Consider the following 19,794-nt stretch of genomic DNA (forward strand, 5'->3'; position numbering starts at 1 on the left):
GTTTTAATACTTTATACACAAATTCGTGTCTAAACTATGAAGCTGTTCAGTTTTGATGTCTTCTATTCCAGTTGTTTGCCTTCTAAACTCAGTCATTCCTCTAAAAAAAGGATATCCACTTTAAAACTAGCTGGTTTCAGAAATATAATATACTGTATATACAAACTGTATGCATCATCCTTCTGTACCCTGGGAACTAGCTCCTGCTGGAGATGGAATCCTCTGCTACAACGATCGTTGACCTGATCATTCTCAATTCCTTCTAATGTGCGAGCAATTGCTGACTAGGATCGCTGCTAAGCCTTGGAAGGCACAGAGATAGTACACACAGTGTAATTTTAAAACTCTAAGCACCTATCAGTGCTAAGCAGGGCAGCAGAGATGCATTGAATAAACCCTTCACCACATGCAATTTTTTTTTTTATTATTTTTCATTTTGCCTTCTAGATTAAGGATTTGAAAGTCACATTCTCGCTTACCACTTATCTTGTGGCAGGTTTAAAGTGATGCTGCCTTTGATTTCATCCCCAAAGCGCAGATACCCCAGAGTGGCTAGTGAGATATACAAGGTCATAACTATCCCCATGCCGATGTTCAGTGCCTGTGGGAACCGCGTGGTGTCCTTCATTCTGTTCTCCAATGGCAGTACCTGGAAACAGAGGGAGAGCAGTCACATTTTATGTCCTCATGGTACAGAACAAGAATATTTTTCTTCTTCCTTTCAAAGTTAATTTCTGAATTTTAAGGGGTTGTTATTAATAAATAAGATTACTCTACAATAATGTTTTACAGCCTGGAAGATCACCGTGTTTTATAAGCCATATAGAAATGCTCAGTCAATTACTGAAGAGCACCAACCAAGAAATGGTGGGAAAACAGCATCGTTTTGAAGATATGAAGCCGTATTTATGGGTTAGGAAAACTAACAAGAGAAACTTATGGTGCCTGGATGAAAACACATACACAATATGAGTACCATTAAGTTTTTGTAATGGATTATGCTCAGGATCCCAGAGTAATTCCCCAGTTTTTATTAGGAAGGTCTGTGCTGTCAGTCTCCATCACAAACCTATCATGCAGGTGGTTAACACACAAGCTGATGCTGAGCAGTTAGCTCTCCCTGGAGGAGAAGCTTGAGTGCATGAGCTCCTAGAATATGGAACTGTGCTCTTAGTGCTCTTGCCATCAAGCAAGACCATCAAGCCATCTTCTTCAAAGCGAAGAAATAGGCACTGCAACCATTTCTGTGTGCCTCTTGTTGGAGAAATTCCTTTTACATGTATTATAAAGGGCATAGAAAAATGTGTGTAGTAAGCTCCAACATAACCTTGTAGCCACCAACACAGAATTTCAAGACAGGGCAGGAAATCCAAGCAGCAAGGCCACAATAAGAAGCAAATAGTGCTGCTGCTCTCACCTTGAGTTTCATCAATGTAACGGAGGCTTTAATGTCTTAATGAAGATGCAGACCGAAGGTATGCAGACCTTCCTAGACAAGCACACCTTCCCCATGTCATTCAGAACCATACACTCATCTCAACCAGTTAATATGGGATACAGTCCCAGAATACAACACCTAATCCTCTACGTCTGCATGTGAGTAAAACATCTAAGCTTCTGTAATAAAGCTTGGTAATGAAGATCTAGTTGGTATAGGCAGTGAAATTAAGACTGCAGTTCAGCTTATCTTTAAGTAGACATATAGCTTATATCCTGTGAACAGTATGGCACTGTAATGAAACTAGCTTTTCACCTCTGGCTTCCACTGAAGTGAGATTTAATACAGACAAAACAGTTTCAGTGCAACAGGGCTGCCCTATAAATACTACTCTCCATTTCACCCCAAACTGCTTTTGAAATGACTGAATCTTTACTGTTTCCAATTTAATAAATAATTTAAAAAATAGCAAGTTTCATCCACTAATTAAAAAACAAATTATATATATATATATATATTTATATATATATAAATAATATAATTATAATATATATAATATTATATATATATATATATAATGATATATATATATTATATTATATTATATATAATATATTATATATAATATAATATATATATATATATTTGAATTACCCCCATATTGCTCCAGGGCAATCCATTCCTCATGTTCACCCATTGACGCTTCCTGACCGATCACTGAGTATCACCACTGCTTTTCCATCCTATATGTTCTCATCCTATATTTCTCATAAACTCGAAGTCATAAACTGAAGAAGTCATTTTATTCAGGAACAAACACATCTCTAAAAAGATGCCCATTTGGAGGCATTTCCAAATTTTCTGTTCATCCTCACTTAATTAAAACACCTTAACTGAGAATCTTCTTTATAATTCAGAGCTTCCACTGCTGAAGTTTCTCCTCCAGTAAGCAGGATGTGCTTGCACTGTAAATTACAGTGGTGTGCAGCAGGAAAAACACAAAAGGAGATGTGGCTATAAGTATTAAATTTACTGCCAGGTAGGACAGACAAGTTCTTTTGTCCTCAGTTGGGATTAGATTGTTCTAGCATATCACCTTATTAAGAACTTTGAAGAATTTAAATTACAGGAAATTTCCCCTAAATTTGGAAATTTCGCGTTCTTGACTTGCTACAAAACATTCTGAAACAAAGAATCAACAGGCAGCATTGGGCCTGAACAAGTAGTAAAAAATCTCGTTTGGTGCATACCTGTTAATTCTCTGGTGGTTATAAATGCAATTTATAAATATTTTCTGCCTAAGTTCTGCCATGTCCTACAGCTTCCAGAAGTCCCAATAGCATAAATTGTTACAGTCAGACTTTATTCCAAGCTACATCATCCCTGAAGGGCTTTAATGGTAAATCCTTGCCCAGCTTACAGATATGAGGAGACTCTTAATAAGTTCTCAGGCCCTGAGATTTAATTTCCAGGGGCTTCAGCATTCGTTTCCTATGTTCCTGGCAGGAGGGCACTGAACTCCCATACATATGCCAGGCATGAAAAACCTGGTGGTTTCCCACCAGGACTGCTGGCAGGAAGGGCAGCAAAAGCAATCTGTAGGAGACCACTAATGGGGGGAAAAAAAAAATCCTGTGGCTTCACTGTCAGAGGGAGCTCAAATCAAAGACCTTTTACTGGCACCACTGGAGTGTTCATTATGATGCCTTCCTTTAGACCAAAAAAAAAAAAAAAAAGCCATGCTGATTTTTTGGCAGACTACTCATAAGAAAAATATAGGAGAGAAAGAAACTTCTTACTTTTTGGCTACACCTTCAATTCAATACCATAATATTGAAGCTGGTGAGGGGCCTGGAGAACAAGTCCTATGAGGAGCGGCTGAAGGAGCTGGGCTTGTTCAGCCTAGAGAAGAGGAGGCTCAGGGGTGACCTTATTGCTCTGTATAAGTACATTAAAGGAGGCTGTAGCGAGGTGGGGGTTGGCCTGTTCTCCCACGTGCCTGGTGACAGGACGAGGGGGAATGGGCTTAAGTTGCACCAGGGGAGTTTTAGGTTGGATCTTAGGAAGAATTTCTTTACTGAAAGGGTTGTTAGGCACTGGAACAGGCTGCCCAGGGAAGTGGTGGAGTCACCATCCCTGAAGTCTTTAAAAGACGTTTAGATGTAGAGCTTAGGGATATGGTTTAGTGGGGACTGTTAGTGTTAGGTCAGAGGTTGGACTCGATGATCTTGAGGTCTCTTCCAACCTAGAAATTCTGTGATTCTGTATGTTTATGGCAATCGCTGGCTATGGCCATTATGAAGAACATTAAAAGAAAAAAGACGTTTATACGACTGAGCAGTCCAAGACAACAGATTTTAATAACTATCATCAGTAATAACATTTCACACATATATAGTACTTGACATTAAATTGTAGAATATCTTCCATTCCCTGTCCAGAGAAAAGAGCGTGAGGAAGGTGCATGAAGTGATTCCAAAGCAGGCAGAAGCTGAAGGAGGTGTGACATGAGCTAGGGCTTGTTCTTTCTACGCCACTGTTGGGCAGCTGCTGGAGAGATTTTTCATTCCAAATTTCCTTTCAGTACCTGTATAGCCCCAGTTGCAATGACTTCATGTAGCCTAACCTTTTAACTAACAGCAGTAGAGGTATGGCTCTGTTTGTAAATGCTTTCCAGGTTTTTTTTTGCTTTCTTTTTGGACCACCAAAGCTGAACACTTTTCTTGTCCTTTTTTTCTGGAGCCAGAAATTAATCTAATTCTTGAATTATTTTAAAATATTTTCTTAATGAGCTAAAAGCCTAATTAGATGATTGAATGTCTTTGAAAGAACACAAACACACCTCCAAAATTCTGTCCAAGACTGGCATTGGAACATATTCTCTCAAGAGAGATGTTGCATTAATCCAGTATCTCACACCAAGATTTCGATGCTGCTCTTTGCTCATTCAAACAACCACCTCAGCTCTATCAGGCAGCATCATTAGCCTAGTGCAATGCCTTCCACTCTTCAGACCTATAAAAAATCACCAAATATATAACCACTGCACAACCTAGTGATGTGAAATATTACGTTGAGGGATCACTGCGGTGAATAATGTTCTCTCCCAAGCAAGGTCACCAGAGGCACAACACAGAACTGTGAGGTCCAGAAGAAGAGTTAAGTTTCAGAGTTTGGGGGATTTATTTTGAGCGGATTTTTCTCTGCTTATGATTTCCACGCTCTGTCTGCTTCCTTCACGCTCTTTCTCCCCCAGTCCACACTAGTTCTCTGTCATAGCTCTGAACACCTATGAAATTAGTTTTTAAACCAAAACCTGATCATTTTCAAAAATTCTTTTTTTTCCATCATTTTTCTCTCTCCTCAGCTGATAAATTTTCCATCTTTTTCTGTCACCTGTTTCAGTGAGATATTCCTATCATTTCTGAGACATGGGCACATGCTGCTACTATCACCTTCCTTAGACCTTAATACTTGATTCCTTCAGTTACCATCAACCTTTGGTTTCTGAATTTAACAGAAAGTAAGTTTAGAAGAAATCCATCTCCCCTTAATCCACTCAAAACTACCCGTAATTCACTGGCAAAGCAGCATAGTCTAATCTTTGAAATAACCTGGCTTCTCTGCCATCACAAATCATTTAAAGTACCACCCCTTTCATTTCAAGCTGCTTGCAGTACCTGGGACCACCCCCCAGTAACAACGCTGTCTCCTCATTACTTGCCTTGAATATCCTGGTTACAATTAGACTGCTTTTTAGACGTAAACTCCAGGGGACTGTTAAATTCTAATTAGAAATATCTACTATACATTTTTTATTGCCAGACCCAAAATTACAAGCACAAGATAATTCAGCCTGCAGATAAGCAGATTGATTGAATTGTCACTGCAGCTGAAAACTAATCTTTTAATGGATAACTCAGTAACAGATGTGCTCAATGTTTAAATATATATGCTCATCTTCCCTTCATTCACAAATTGCCACTAAAATGACAAGAATGAAGCAATCCTCCTCCTTTATATTTTTTGAATAAGTATTTCAGGTAAAAAGGGATAATGAGCATGAAAAACAGCTGTGCAGGCTCCAGGATTGAGACAGTTAAAAACTGACAGGACCCCAGCACAGAAGCCCTAGCAATATAAACGTTTTTGTGAATCACACCTGACATTTTAACATGATAATCATCAAAAGGAGTAATGATCCTATTCTGAAAAATCAATCCACCTGAAATAGGAGAAGGAAGAGAAGACACCGACCCTTTTTTTTTTTTTTTTCTCAGAAGAACAGAGAGCATCATACGCCTCCACTTGAAATGATGGCACAGCACCTTGACATCTAAACTACTTAGCTGTTTTTTTCTGTGAAGCATTGAAACAGCTCAAATACAAGTTTAGGAATATACAACACTCAACTTTCTAGTATAATTTTCAAATGCCTTCGGCCCTATGACACTTTTCTTTTCCACATCCCCTATTTCCCTTACAATTTTCTTCTACTGCTCCTGACAAATCTCCTCTCCCAGTATGTAACTTTTAAGGCATAAAGTTTATTAGAGAGCCAATGCCAAAGCATGACAGTGTTCAACAGTGGATGATTAGGGCTCTATTCTTCAGTGAACATTCAAGAAGATCACTGAATTTAGAAATACTTTGACAAAACCGCATGTTATGAGCCATATAGTAAAATCACATACTTTTTTTTTTTTTAACTGTTGTTTTTAACTTCATTTTTATTTATTGTTATATGTACAGAGCAGATCTCCACCCTGCAGCCCATGGAGGAGCCCCCAGTGGAGCAGGTGGATGTGGCCCGGAGGAGGCTGCAGCCCATGGAGAGCCCCCGCAGGAGCAGGCCCCGGGCCGGAGCTGCAGCCCGTGGAGAGGAGCCCACGCAGGAGCAGGAGGCATACATACCTCTCACTGACATTTAAAGACCAGAATTACCGTGTAAATTTACAAGTAGGTCATTTTCACAGTCAACAAATCCAGTTGCCTACATTTGGGTGCCCAAATGTAAAAACATCCTCTGATGATACAGCCTTTGCATCTCAAATGTCTCAAAAGAACAGCAATTAAATTTATGCACCCCAATCTAGAGATGCCCCAAGTAGATTTAGATGATGTCATGTTACCCATTAAATGTCTGTTTCTGTCAAAAGCATCCTGGTCTTAATGACCACAGAACAGTATCATTAGATTTCATTAACTTTTTAAAAGAATAATAATCTGGAAAAAGAATTTTTGACAATGAGATGCTTTTATCTCAAAGCCACAGGCCTAACAAGCTCCTCTGCATCACATTCAAAGTCCAAATAGCGACATTTTTAAAATGATAATCCACTTAGTTTTCTCACTTCAAATCTCCTGGAATTGGTTAGATGCTGCCTAATGGGATTCTAGAGCCTGTCTTTTGGTATACAAACACAACCCTACCTCCTACTGCAAAGCTCTGATATCCAAGTTTAAAAGTGGTTTTAATAGATGTCTTCAAGAAAAAGGCTAAAATATCAGAAGCCTTACATTACAAACCTGAAATTAATGTTAAGTAATTGTTAAGTTATGTTAATGTTAAGTTAATGTTAAGTAACATTTTCTCTCTGCTAGCCTAATCAGTCTGCAGCACTCAACAGGAAAAATGAATGTACTGAATCCTATGATTTTACTTAACTGAGCAAGTTTATATGCAATACAGAAGACAAATTATACACCTTCTTAAAACCTGATGTATCTAATTTATCCTCCTTCCCCCAAAGCTTGTATTAAAATATCACTTCCACTTTTGGATCTGATTTTTATACCTCGAATAAGAAAGTCAAATAGAATTTCATAGAAAAATAATTATTAATTATAACTGTGATTGAATAGATAAAACATTATGCAAAGTAATCACCTATACACAGTAATGCTACAGACATATCCAAGCCTGAAGCCTCCAGTTTTATACTCTTCTGAAAAGTTTGTCCTAAAGTTTTAACTGCATGATAGGCCCACTCAGCAGCACAGTCTGAAGCTACTTTTTAATTCAGTCACAAAAATCTCACATTCTTTATAAAAACAGACCTATTCACCAGTGGAATATGAAAGAGGCTCTCAAACACGATTCTTTAAAAACAGCTTTACACATTCTTTGAACACATGCATTGTATGCATCACCTGCAGGCCCATTATTTAGTATGTATGGTTAGTACTCTCTTCTCTTCTGTGGTCTGCGCACCAACCCTGTGACTTGTTGGGTAGCTTCATCCAGCACAGGGAACCACAGCCTGAGAGAAGCTAAAGCACAGATGGAAGGCAGCATCAGCATGCTCTCCCATCCCCAGCAGGACACTGCCCGCAAAGAGGTTCACTGAGAGTTAGAACCATAGAATATCCCAAGCTGGAAGGGACCCACAAGGATCACTGCGTCCAACTCCTTGGTCCCCAGTTGATGTGACCCCAATTTCAATCAAATCAGTGTTAGAATATTTCCCCTACAGTCTATTACTTGTTTCAAAGAAACCACACAAACAGAACTTCCCACACTGTGTATTGTCATTATGAATTTACAACTATTCTCTTTCTACATTAGCCACTTCCCTGCTACTAACAGCAGAATAAGTTAAGTGTCTTTAAAAATAAATCCTCCTAACTTTATTGGCTATAGCCTTATAGATTATTTATTCCTCTATTCTAAAGTTTATCATTATGTATTCCTAGAAGGAAGACCATTCTACAGAGAACGACAGTGGTAGAGAAACCACACTGAGGGCATGTTTCCTCTCCTGTCAGGTTCTACTTAAGATGACTGAACTTGCCAAATAAATAAATAAATAAATAAATAAATTTATTTTGCTTCCATATTCATAACATTAATAATCTGGCTGCTCTCCAATGAATACAGTGAAAATTAGCGTTATGCATATTTCAAGCCAAGGAAAAGAAAAAAACAGTTATGTCCTCAGAACTGTTTAAGGCTAATTTATTCCATAACAGGAATCAACCATAATAAACTTATCTGATGAAACTAGGACATTAAGGCTTCTGTTTATAATGCAATGTTCAGGTAATTTCACAGAAGTAAATATTACTTGCAAGACATTCCAGAATAAAATCTAATATGTCTCTAAAATAAAGAGACATATTAGAACCAATACTAAGGCATCTTGATTGCCTGCAATCAGAAGAGACAATTTAATAAATGTTTTGGTCTGTTTTTTGCTTTTTTCTTAACAGAAAAAATCAACGATATGAATATTAGAAGGCCAGTAATTAAGACACAGAGTAACAGGTTATCACACATCAACTATACTACAGCAACTGACTATGTGAATATTCTTAATCCACTGCAAGCTGGAGCAAAATTCATTAGCTTAGATCTCAGTGAAAGAATTTTAAACTAACATTTTTCACTTCACATATGCAAGAGGTCACAAACATGCATACAAATCACAGTTCATCTCTGACGGTGACTTATTGAGTTGTAATAACAAATTACTAATTAAATCAATGACCAAGAATTGTATGAAATATTAACTATGTTAAGTGGAAATGGTCAATTTGCTTTCCTCATCTTTTATATTTTATGCTTAAACAACTTGTCTAGCACTAAATGAAGTGCTAGCTGTTCACATACATAAAATCTTTTTTTTTTTTTCAAATCTTCACTATGGTGCATGCAACTACAGTATAGGAATGTACAGTACACATTATGCACATTCAAAATATCCCTGAGAAACGCAGACATATTAATAACATTCTGCATATGAGAAATAAATACCTTATCCTCTAGATTTTCAGATTTACATCCAAACACCCACAGAATGGGTGAGGTTGGATTGGACCTCCAGAGGTAATCTGGATCCAGCCCTTGCTCAGGCAGGGACAGAGAAGGTTACCCATCAGCACATCCAGGTGGTTTTTGAAGTTCTCCAAGGAGAAGACTCCACAACATGTGCCAGTGCTCTGTCACCCACACAGTAAAGTGTTTAGACAGAACCTCTTGTGTTCCAGTTTGCGCCAACTGCCTCTTGTCCTGTCACTGGGCACCACTGAAAAAAAGCCCAGCTCTGTCTTCATTGCAGCCTCACTTCAGGTATTTACAGACATTGATGAGATCTCCCCGAGCCTTTTCTTCTCCGGGCTGAACAGTTCCAGCTCTCTCAGCCTTTCCTCAGAGGAGGGTGCTCCAGTCTCACAGTCATCTCGGTAGCCTTCCATTGGACTCTTTCCAGTATGTTCAGGTCTCTCTTGTATTGGGTGGCTCAGAACCAGACACAGGACTCCAGGTGCAGCTTCACTGATGCTGAGCAGAGGGGAACCTCTCTTGACCTGCTGGTGATACTTGGCCTAAAACATCCAGGTTCTTAAACAAAAGTAGTCTTCTTATCAGCAAGGGCACATTGCTGACTCGTTTTCCACTTGGTATCCACCAGGACCTCTAGGTTCTTTTCTGCAGAGCTGCTCTCCAGCATGCCCTGGTGCCTGGGTTGTTCCTCCCCAGGTGCCAGACTTTGGACTTCTCATTGCTGAACTTCAAGAAATTCTTCTCAGCTCACCTCTCCAGCCTCTCAAGGTCCCTCTGGAAGGCAGCATGGCCCTTTGGTGAACCAGCAGGCCATGCTGCCATCCAGAGGGACCTTGACATTAATTCTAATTTGTAAACACATGCATGTTTTTTCAGTGGTCTTGTGTGTGATGTACACACACAGAATATCAAACCATAATGAACATAAACATTAGTTTCTAAATATCAGTAGCAAAGTGAAAGAACTAAAATGCACTGTTTGCTTTGAAAAGTAAATTATCATCATTTAATTGAGATAGGTCATGCAGAAATATACTCAAAAACTATGCAATGCTAATATCTAATAATATTGAGCAATATTTTCATGTTTTAGAAGCACAGTAAGAATGAATCCTGCTCTTGAATAAACAAAGGAAAAAGGTCTTCAGTTCTTAAGAATGTCATTGGTAACAACCAGGGATTCAATCAAGTGCAATGCTCCAGGCGTTCCTTAAAATTCCTTAAAGGTTTACATTAGTAATCAGTGTTATTACTATTGATGTCAATTTAAGGAGCTGACAAACGTGGGATCTAACTTGCAAAAAAATAATTACCATAAATCAATTCGCTATCTGTAATTCAGTAAGCTACAGCTACCAAATAATAAGCCTTCCACATTTTTCTGAGATTCGCAAGGACTCACACATTTCCTGACTACAATTAAATACCCACATCCCACACAAATCTTCAACAACAGATTCAATACAACCAGGATATAAATTTATCAGACCTACTGTATATGCCTTGCATTCAGCCACACACAGTATGTGCAGTCTGGGAAACAGGGTATACAGACAGACCATACAATTTAAGAGCAACAAATTTAACATAGCCCAACCTGTCAGATTCACTGAGCATGGTTCGGGTTGTTTTGTTTTTGCCCAAGAACTACAGGCATCAAACAGCCCATGCCATTTTCCTGTGAAAGAATTTCACAGGAAAATGATGACCAAATAGGCTGCCATGTATACGTATACATACATATATATATATATATATATATATACACACACACACACTTCCAGATGACTACCAAATATATGGTAACTTAAACACTAATCATCACTCAGTTCACAGTCTGAGAAACCACTGAAAACAATTTGAGAAATGGAGATTCACTGACACTAGACCCACACATCCTGTCTGTGAAAACAGTTTTGTAAAATACTAGGAGTTAGGATTTTTGCTTTTCAGCACTTCTGTCAGTGGTAATACAGCAGCTGGACCAAATACACTGCCTTGATTCAGAGCTGACAGTTCCAGAAATGAAAAGATATTTGAAATCTCAAAACATGTTATGTCAATGAAAGACAATAATTACTTTAGATGAAGTGCACACTGGTTTGGGGATCTTGCATTTTGGTAGGCAGGGGAAGGGTTGGTTTGTTTTGGTTTATTTGTTTTTGTTGTGTTTCTTTTGCTTTAGTTTTAAGCACATAACACCTGCTGAAGTATGTGGTTATATTAGTAAAAAATAAAATGTATATAGTAATTTCCCAACAGTTTAAAGACATTATGACCTACCATTCCCAGATCCTTCTTTGGCTGTTTTTAAAATTGTAATGTGAAACAAAAGTGTTAACTAACTTGCAAACTTTGCTACTATGAGATGCAATCAGAAAACCCTTAGATGGAGTAGGATATGAATATAAGAGATTAAAAAAAGATTCACTTAAAAAAAAAAAAACATTTTACAAGCAATAAATAACTGACTTATTTCAGGAAACAATGAGGAAAGGAAGTTCATTATCTGAAATCTATGAATCAAAACAATATTCTGGAATTTCAAGCCTTTTTCTTATCACCATTGCTATGAAGCCATCTCTATAGAAAAGTCTGAGGCAGGAAGAACAATACTTTTTTGATAAATCATTTCTGTCCTCTGTGATCCCAAAGGAAAAGAAAGATGCTGAATACGTTTCTTTTTTTCTTCACTAATCACTTCAAACTGAGCTGCTGAATCATCATAATTACAGAATCATCATATTATTAGCTGAATAGTGAATTATGATTTTAATCTATTTTAAAACTATTTTTAATCTGTTTCGATGAACTACAGACATCCTTGTAATAGGGAAGGTGCTAAGTGTTCAAGTAGCAATCAGTATTCACTAGAATACCCTTTGACAAGGATGTTCTGTCCTCAACTTTTGCCTTAGACGAAGTAACACATTTCATGACTGGGAGATTAGTGCTTCACCAAGAAAAAAGTAAATACCAACAAACTTAAAACTGCCTACATTTCATCATCTGTCACAAACCCAGGTATTCTGAAGAGTCAATGATAAAGACTTACCACACCGATTCCTTCAAAAGCAAATATTGCTGTCCCAAAAAACAGGGGATATTTCTTCCAGCCAACCACACGAGGCAGTTTTTGAGGATCTGCTATATCCTAAAGAAATCAAAGCAAAACAGTGCTATATAAAGAATGTCAGCTGTTCTTTCAGTTTTAATTGCTGTCTAGGAAAGAAAAATCTGTAGGTGTTGACAACGGAGTATACACTGCTAGTTACACTTCATGGTTTTCCCCACAAGCTTATAGTCCCTCACACACAATTATAGCTTCCTTCCCACTCACTCAGACACTTGCGAATGTATTTATTCTAGGTTCTCGTTACTGACATTAGAAATTTTCATATTTAAAGTGTTACTCTGGCATATATAAGTGAGCATCAATTAAAATGAAAGGGAAAACTCAAGCGTAGCCTTCTAAAAATTAGGCTCTCCTGAGAACATCTTATTCTTCATACTTTATAAGTATTCTTCATAACCATAAGGGATAGTTAAACAACAACAACAAAGTATTTTTAACACAAGCAGAATTCCTGCTGAACAATTGCTCTTCAACTCCCACAATGTCTTTTGTGTAACACCTTCCTCCTCCCATAGCCAATACCTCTAAATAATATCAGTAACATCGGTACTGACCATGTATCTAGATACTGTGCACACAACAGAGTTTGCCATTTATTCTTTTCAAAAATTGTAAGAATGAAAAAATGTAAAAGTTTCTGTATGTGTGGTTTTTTTCCAGCGTTCAGTTCAATTTGTTCTGTTCTGAAATGCCTCCAACTGTTAAAAACAGCAGCAACCCAGAAAACGTAAAAACTATTCAACTTCTCAGGAGACAGAAGTATGCAAGATCTATTCTTAAATACGTAAGATAAATCTTTTTTTTTTTTTTTTCCCTGATTGTACTGGAAAAATGCTATAAACAAACGTTGTTGAAACTGTTCTTCTGTTGCAATGAAATGGCTGGTCACGGATGAAGCCTTTGAACTTCTGGGTGCAACTTCTACTCACTCAAGGATTCAGAGACTTCAAAATTTGTATGCTCTGTATCTTAAGTGCAGTAATATTGCCATTTTTTTCAAAAAATACCATAGAGATCTCTTTAAAGCATGTCTTAAGTATTAAGACATCTCCTTACCTCACATTACAAGATAATTCTGACTTTCAGCAATTGTCAATCAGTATGTTTCAGAGACCCCAAAACTACCCCAAGCAACCACTAAGATGTCAGATTAAAACAAATTATAAACTTGCTATACTCACTCTAACAATATACTGGTAAATGATCACAAGGCTGATAGCCATGGACAGATTGGCAAGCAGTGAAAGCACGGACAGGCTCTTAAGGTTACGAATAAAGACCAGGAGGATCATAAACGGCAGGAAACACAGCATGTACACTCGTAAATCCATACTCCTTTTCTCAGAAGAATTGCTGGCGGCACTGACATTTATAGAAGCAGACTTGATTCCCAAGAATCCTTCATGGACCTGTAGAAAAATAAATAAATACTGGTAGCACTGAGTGTCTGGATATGGTCACACTGCTGTTTCTCTAGGGTGGAATTTACCTCTTCACTTGACCTGCTGAATGTCAGGCATTTTGGTTTATCTATGGTCTCAACGCAGAGAGGAAGACAAGGCACAGGGCAAGTGTTCCTTGTGAAATGATGAAATTGGGCCCTAAAAGACATTGTCTGTAATCCACCAAGGAGGAAATCCCCATGATCAGTTTAGATTAGATGCCTGCCTTTTATAAAGCAAGCATTCAATCAAACAAATGTGGGCAAGATGCATGTAGGCCTAAACGCTGGAGTGTGAATTTTCCTAAAAGTAAGGAATGGGTTCAGATGACCAAGTACTATTCTCTGAAGGTTCAGTGCCTAATAACCTTACACCTTTGCAATCCACGTCATGTCAACATAAACACAGAAATGGTGGTAAAATAAGAACCTGTCTTTATTTTAATTCAAATGATTTTATTCTTAACGTCGCTTTTCCATTAATCAACTTTAACTCAACTTTAAAACCATAAGCTCTAAAGAGAGTTTGCATAGAGCTATCCATTAATTAAATATAAATTCATACTGGTAGATAAATAGTAGCATACAATGTATAAAAGTATTAAATATCTTGTATATAATATTATCATAATTGCCCATGGTGCAATTCAGAAGACTGAGCTTGGGACTATTCACAACTCCCACTACATCTTTTGGAAAAACGTTCATGTGGTTAAAATTGGTCGGGCACTGGTACAGGGTCCCCAGGACAGTGGTCACAGCACTGAGCCTGCTGGAGTTCAAGAAGTGTTTGGACAACGCCCTCAGACATGTGGTCTGTTTATTTGGGTGGCCCTTTGGAGACCCAGGAGTTGAATTTGATGATCTTTGTCGGTCCCCTTGCAACTCAGGATATTCTATGATTCTATGATAACTGCCAAAATCTGTTTTATGCAAATATATTCTGTGCTGTGCGTACACCACAACCAACACATGAAGAGTTAGTAGTTATACTGCTTGCTACAAAATGAGAACAGTTCAGACCCACTTGTTATAAATCTTACACCTTTTCCCTAGGAAGGTATACTCTCTTTTCCTCTTTGATTGTATTTGTCATCTTAGTGTATGACTGTTTAATTCATTCACACTACAGAAAGCCTTTGGCTTGATGAGAAAAGATACCTAGACAGTGGAAATAAACAATGCTTCCTTACAGTATAAAGAGGTTAAATAAAAATGGGAAATCAATATATATCAAAACAACTTAAGATGATATTCAGACCCTAATACTGACACTGATTAATTTATAGGCAATTATTTCAATGTGGTTTGCTCTCTAGAATGTCCAGTTATCTGTGCAAGTGAAAATAACAAGATCATAGATCCTCTTTTTAAAAGTCAAACACATGAAGCTGCTTCAATAAAAAGGCCAAGTACTACTATTACATACAAGTTTAAATGTAGACACAAGAGTCCTGAGCAAACAGCACAATTACAATACCTTACAACATCTGTTTCATTTGATATATCACCATAACTTAGGGTATTAATTTTCCAGCTTGAGGAACAAGAGAAGGGGACAAGTTGGAGATACAGTAGGCAATCAAGGGATCACTTGGACTGAGACTTCCAGGAGGTAGAGGGAGTTATTAAAAAGATTCTGTGGACACAATTCTGTTCAAGTTCAGATCTACTGTGATTTCTACACCTGCCACGATGACCACATCACACCTCTGGGTTGCATTAAGTAAAGAGTGGTCATACGCAGCCTTTAAAATTCTGTTTTATTTTCACAAAAATACTAAGAAAGGCACTGAGAATGAACATACTATGACTGCTCACAAACTCTTCACAACCAGCATCAGGTGACAGACATCTGTAAAAAGCAGTCAGCTAAAATTATCAAAATATGACTCCCCTACCCTGGGTTCTCAATTCCCACTTGCATCTTCAAACACGAATTGTATTTCTGTAACAAACTACAACACTGTAGGCCACTTTACAACACAGCGAATATGGTACCCTTTCTTGCCACACTCTTCCCTGCCCCAGTATTCACCAGGGGAAGGAAACAGAGGCTAAATGGATCCTCTAAAATGTTATTACTCATAAGAGTCTCATCAGATCCTGTTTTGTGAAATACAGTTGAAACACAGAAGCCAGGGCAAAAAGACTCCAGCTGGAAGGACAAAAAAAAAGAAAAAAAAAAAAAGCAATTCTGAACCTGCTCCACTCAGATTTATATTTTGAGTAAACAGATTTGCAGTCACAGCTGTCTCAGTCCCAGTTACAAAAAGCACCTATTTCTGGTACATTTTTAACTCAAAAGCTCCTCTTCCACACCATTTCTCATTTGAGTCACTTTACCTTGTCATCTCTTATCTAAGAGAAACATTATATTCCTGATATATTCTCCATTACATTATCCAAAAATGGAGGTTTGGATTCACTGAACCATAGAATAATTCAGGTTAGAAGCGACCTCATGACTTACTCAACAGCTTACTCAAAGCTCCATCAATATGAGGTCAAATGAGGCTGTTTCTCCTGAAAACCTCTAAGAATGGGGACTGCATATCCTCTATGGGCAACCTGTTCCAATACTCGACTGTCCTAAAGTTTTGCTTTGTCTCAGGTCTGAAACTGCTGTGTTATTTAAGAAAAATATAATTGGGGGTTGGAACTAGATGATCTTTAAGGTCGCTTCCAACCCAAGCTGTTCTATGATTTTATGGGGGGAGACAAAAAAAATAAAAAAAAAATTTTTGAACATTTTAGTTCAACTGTTGACTGCCAAGCCATTTTTATTATGTTCATTATGCACAGGTTTCTGCATTATCAAACACTGTGTTTGGGGGTGAATTTTACATATACATGTACATATACACACCATGTAATTGATATAATGGATACAGTTTTACAGATATAAAAACACAGAAAGACAGTTTATTCCCTTTTCTGGATATGTATACACCTATAAATCAATTCTTTCAAGAAAGCAGCATCCACATTAGACTGGTTAACAATCTAACCACCGTGTCAAGCACCACTTAAGGGTTTGAGCAAGGCCACGGGGAACTTCTACACCACACAAGTGGATTTTGTGGCATGACAGGAGAGTGATTCTGTACATTGGCTCAGAAGAGGCACATCAAACAAGATACAGTAATCTTATGGGAGAGCTAAATAACAGGCAAGAGAGACCGGTGAGTGGAAGAAAACTAAGTCTGAAAGTAAAATACAAAAATTAACCCCCCAAAATTACAATTCTGCCTGTGATAGATCAATTGGCTGTGTGAGGATTGATGTTAAAGAGTACCAAAGGAAAAATCTAATGAAGATGAAATTACACTCATTTGTTCAGATGCAAGCTAACATTGCTATCACTTTTGAAGTATTTTACTAGGTTTAAAAAACCTAGTAAACAGGTTGAAAACCATTCTAACAAGTAACAATGTAAAGCAGCAGAAGTGTCTTTAAAAATAAAAAATAAAAAGCTGTTTCTCATGCTGTTTCTCTCTCCTCTAAAGAAAGCAAAGCAGTCTGAAATACTATCTGAATATCAGATAACTTAGACAAATGTTTTCACTTACTCAATCAATACATCTGTGCTTGAAAAACGCATTCTATAAACAATCATAATTCAGATCCTCCCACTAAAGATCTGAGACATGGAAATGTACATTTGCCATTTAAGAATCACGGCTTCCTCTCTTACCCATAACGGAGAATGTCTTCCTATAAAAGTAATTCTGATTTGTAGAGAACAGTCATTAAATTTTACTATGCCTGTACTCACTCTGACTACAAAAGACGAGATGTAATAAAGTCTGTGCAGGACTCCATGAGCTGCTACACAGTATTTTGTTCTTTCTGTGTGAGCTTCTAATCTAAATACACTATATGCATTTTTTTCTGAGCCTACCATGACTGTAGCTGGGAGTTCCACAAATATTTCCCCAAACCACAAGGAAAAATCACTACAGTTTTAGAAAGCAAGTAGTGACTACTACTTGCATATTGACTACAAAGACTAGTGAATTCACAGAGTGACTTCAGCAGAAGTCATTTTCGTTATTCAAGCACTAATTCACATGATGGTGTGATGTCTGAAACTGCTTCCTTTACAGGAGAGCTTCACTCAGTGCCTCATTTACTTACCCCAAGCACAGCATCCACCACCTTCAGCTGTATCCATGAAGATCACACATTTGTGTAAATCTGGTTATTAGATTCCTGGTATCAGGCACCCAGAAAATTGTTTAATGGATGAACGTGTTTCATTTAAGAAATGCATCAGAAGCAATAAGGAATAGTTTCCTTAGTCTCTTTAACTAAGACCACTCGCCTACACCGCAAACTCTACTCTTTCTGTCAGTCTGCAAACTTTTTATCTAGTAGAATCAAAATAGCAGTCCTTGAGCTGATCAGCTCCTGTAATTCCTTCCTTATTCAACTCAGAGCAACATACAATACAATACACAGGGACCAATCGAGCACCAAAACTGTGTGTATGTGACTATACTGTAATCCTGTAATTTATAAAGAAAAGGCCAAAAATATGTTTCATTAGTTTATTTCTGGTATTTCAATATTACTCAGTACTACAATACAACATTACTCAGTGTCTGAGTACAACTGCGTAAGTGGTGGGCTAGGGTTTTTTTCTAGAGGTGTTTCCCCCTCTCTTTTTCCAAAAAATATAAAAATAAAAATTCCATTATATCCACTATGGCTCATCCTGCTGATGGGTCATTCAAAGTGTCAAAGATCTAATAAAGTGCAACACAGCAAGAGTATGTTTTCATATTTTAGCTTTATCAGCAAACAAAGAGAAAAGGACACATTTTCAGAGAACTCAGCAAATATTCATGAACAAATAGATAGCTGCCAGGACTCCTGACTTAAGATCTTCTACTCCTCAGGCGAGAAAAGTGAAGTAATTATGACAAGAAAGGGGACCATCTTCTGGGCAGATTTGATTGTCTGTCCCACTTGTTGCAGCCAAACTGCAGATCTTTGTTGCAGTTTCATCATTCTTCTCCAATTCTAGTCTTTTTTACCTGTAAAACCCCTTTTATACATATGTATATATATATATATACACACATATATGTATATGTATATATGTGTATATATATACATATATAAAAATAAGACCCAATATCCAGAACTACACAAACCTGAGTTTCTTTGGTGAGCCAGGAAAGTATTCCTTTGGAAAAGCTTACTAATATTATTACCATGACTTCATGACTTTCCTTTATCTTAGTTCTCCATTCCCTCATTCCCTCTGTTCATATGCCTCATCCTTCCACTACCCAAAACAGATTTAAAGCTGTACCAACTTGTGTTCTTTGGTGCCCTCTACGGGACAGATTTCTGCAATATAAGGTTGCCCAGATGGAAACAACCTCCCTCCCAGAGCGAAGTGCACAGGGCAATGTAAATCAAATACACTTGCAAATAGGACTTCTCTTCTGAATTGCTAATGACTTCAATTCATTCACAGAGTACATGCCATGGGTCTCTGCAGCTACTGCTTTTGTAGAGGTTGTTTTCTCTATAAGTCTGCTCCCAGCTTTCAATTCTTCAAGAAAGCAGCAGTGGGTTTTCTGAATAGGTTTCACTTTTTTTGAAATTTATAAAAGCCAAGGCAAACAAGTCTTTGCTTTTTCTTAAGGTCAAAAACATATATATAATAACTAGTTGGTCATATATTTGTTCAGTTGGAAAGGTTTTGATTCAAACTTTTATTACAAAGGATGCCATAAAAATTCCTGCTTCGGAAGGCCAGCAAAAGGACATTGTATATAAAATAGGATTTTCAGGTACTGAGATAGACAGTGGGACTGTCATAACCTCCCAGTATACAAATTACAGAGTATCCAGCTTCTCTATACACAGTTTCTTCTCACTTTGACATTTTTGTAACCCGGAATATTTTTAAACATAATACAAATACTCACCTCACAGGGAGAAAAAAAAATGCCTACTACATATTGACTGTCCATGGG

The 19,794-nt window shown here is 37.6% G+C and overlaps 1 protein-coding gene across 3 annotated transcripts in view; it reads right to left on the bottom strand.

Annotated features, from left to right (window-relative positions):
* Positions 1-19,794, bottom strand: part of SLC36A4 (solute carrier family 36 member 4) — a 114,603-nt gene that overhangs the window by 74,664 nt on the left and 20,145 nt on the right. For all 3 annotated transcript variants that reach the window (XR_011091916.1, XM_068669155.1, XM_068669169.1), the window contains 3 exons: positions 13,539-13,766; positions 12,277-12,375; positions 480-649 (listed from right to left, as the gene is read on the bottom strand). Coding sequence is in view for 2 of the 3 variants with exons in the window: in XM_068669155.1 (XP_068525256.1) it covers positions 480-649; positions 12,277-12,375; positions 13,539-13,766 (497 nt within the window). In the remaining variant the exon portion in view is untranslated. The remainder of the gene's footprint in view (positions 1-479; positions 650-12,276; positions 12,376-13,538; positions 13,767-19,794) is intronic.

Source organism: Anas acuta, chromosome 1, assembly GCF_963932015.1.
Source record: "Anas acuta chromosome 1, bAnaAcu1.1, whole genome shotgun sequence".
NCBI classification, from domain to species: Eukaryota; Metazoa; Chordata; class Aves; order Anseriformes; family Anatidae; genus Anas; species Anas acuta.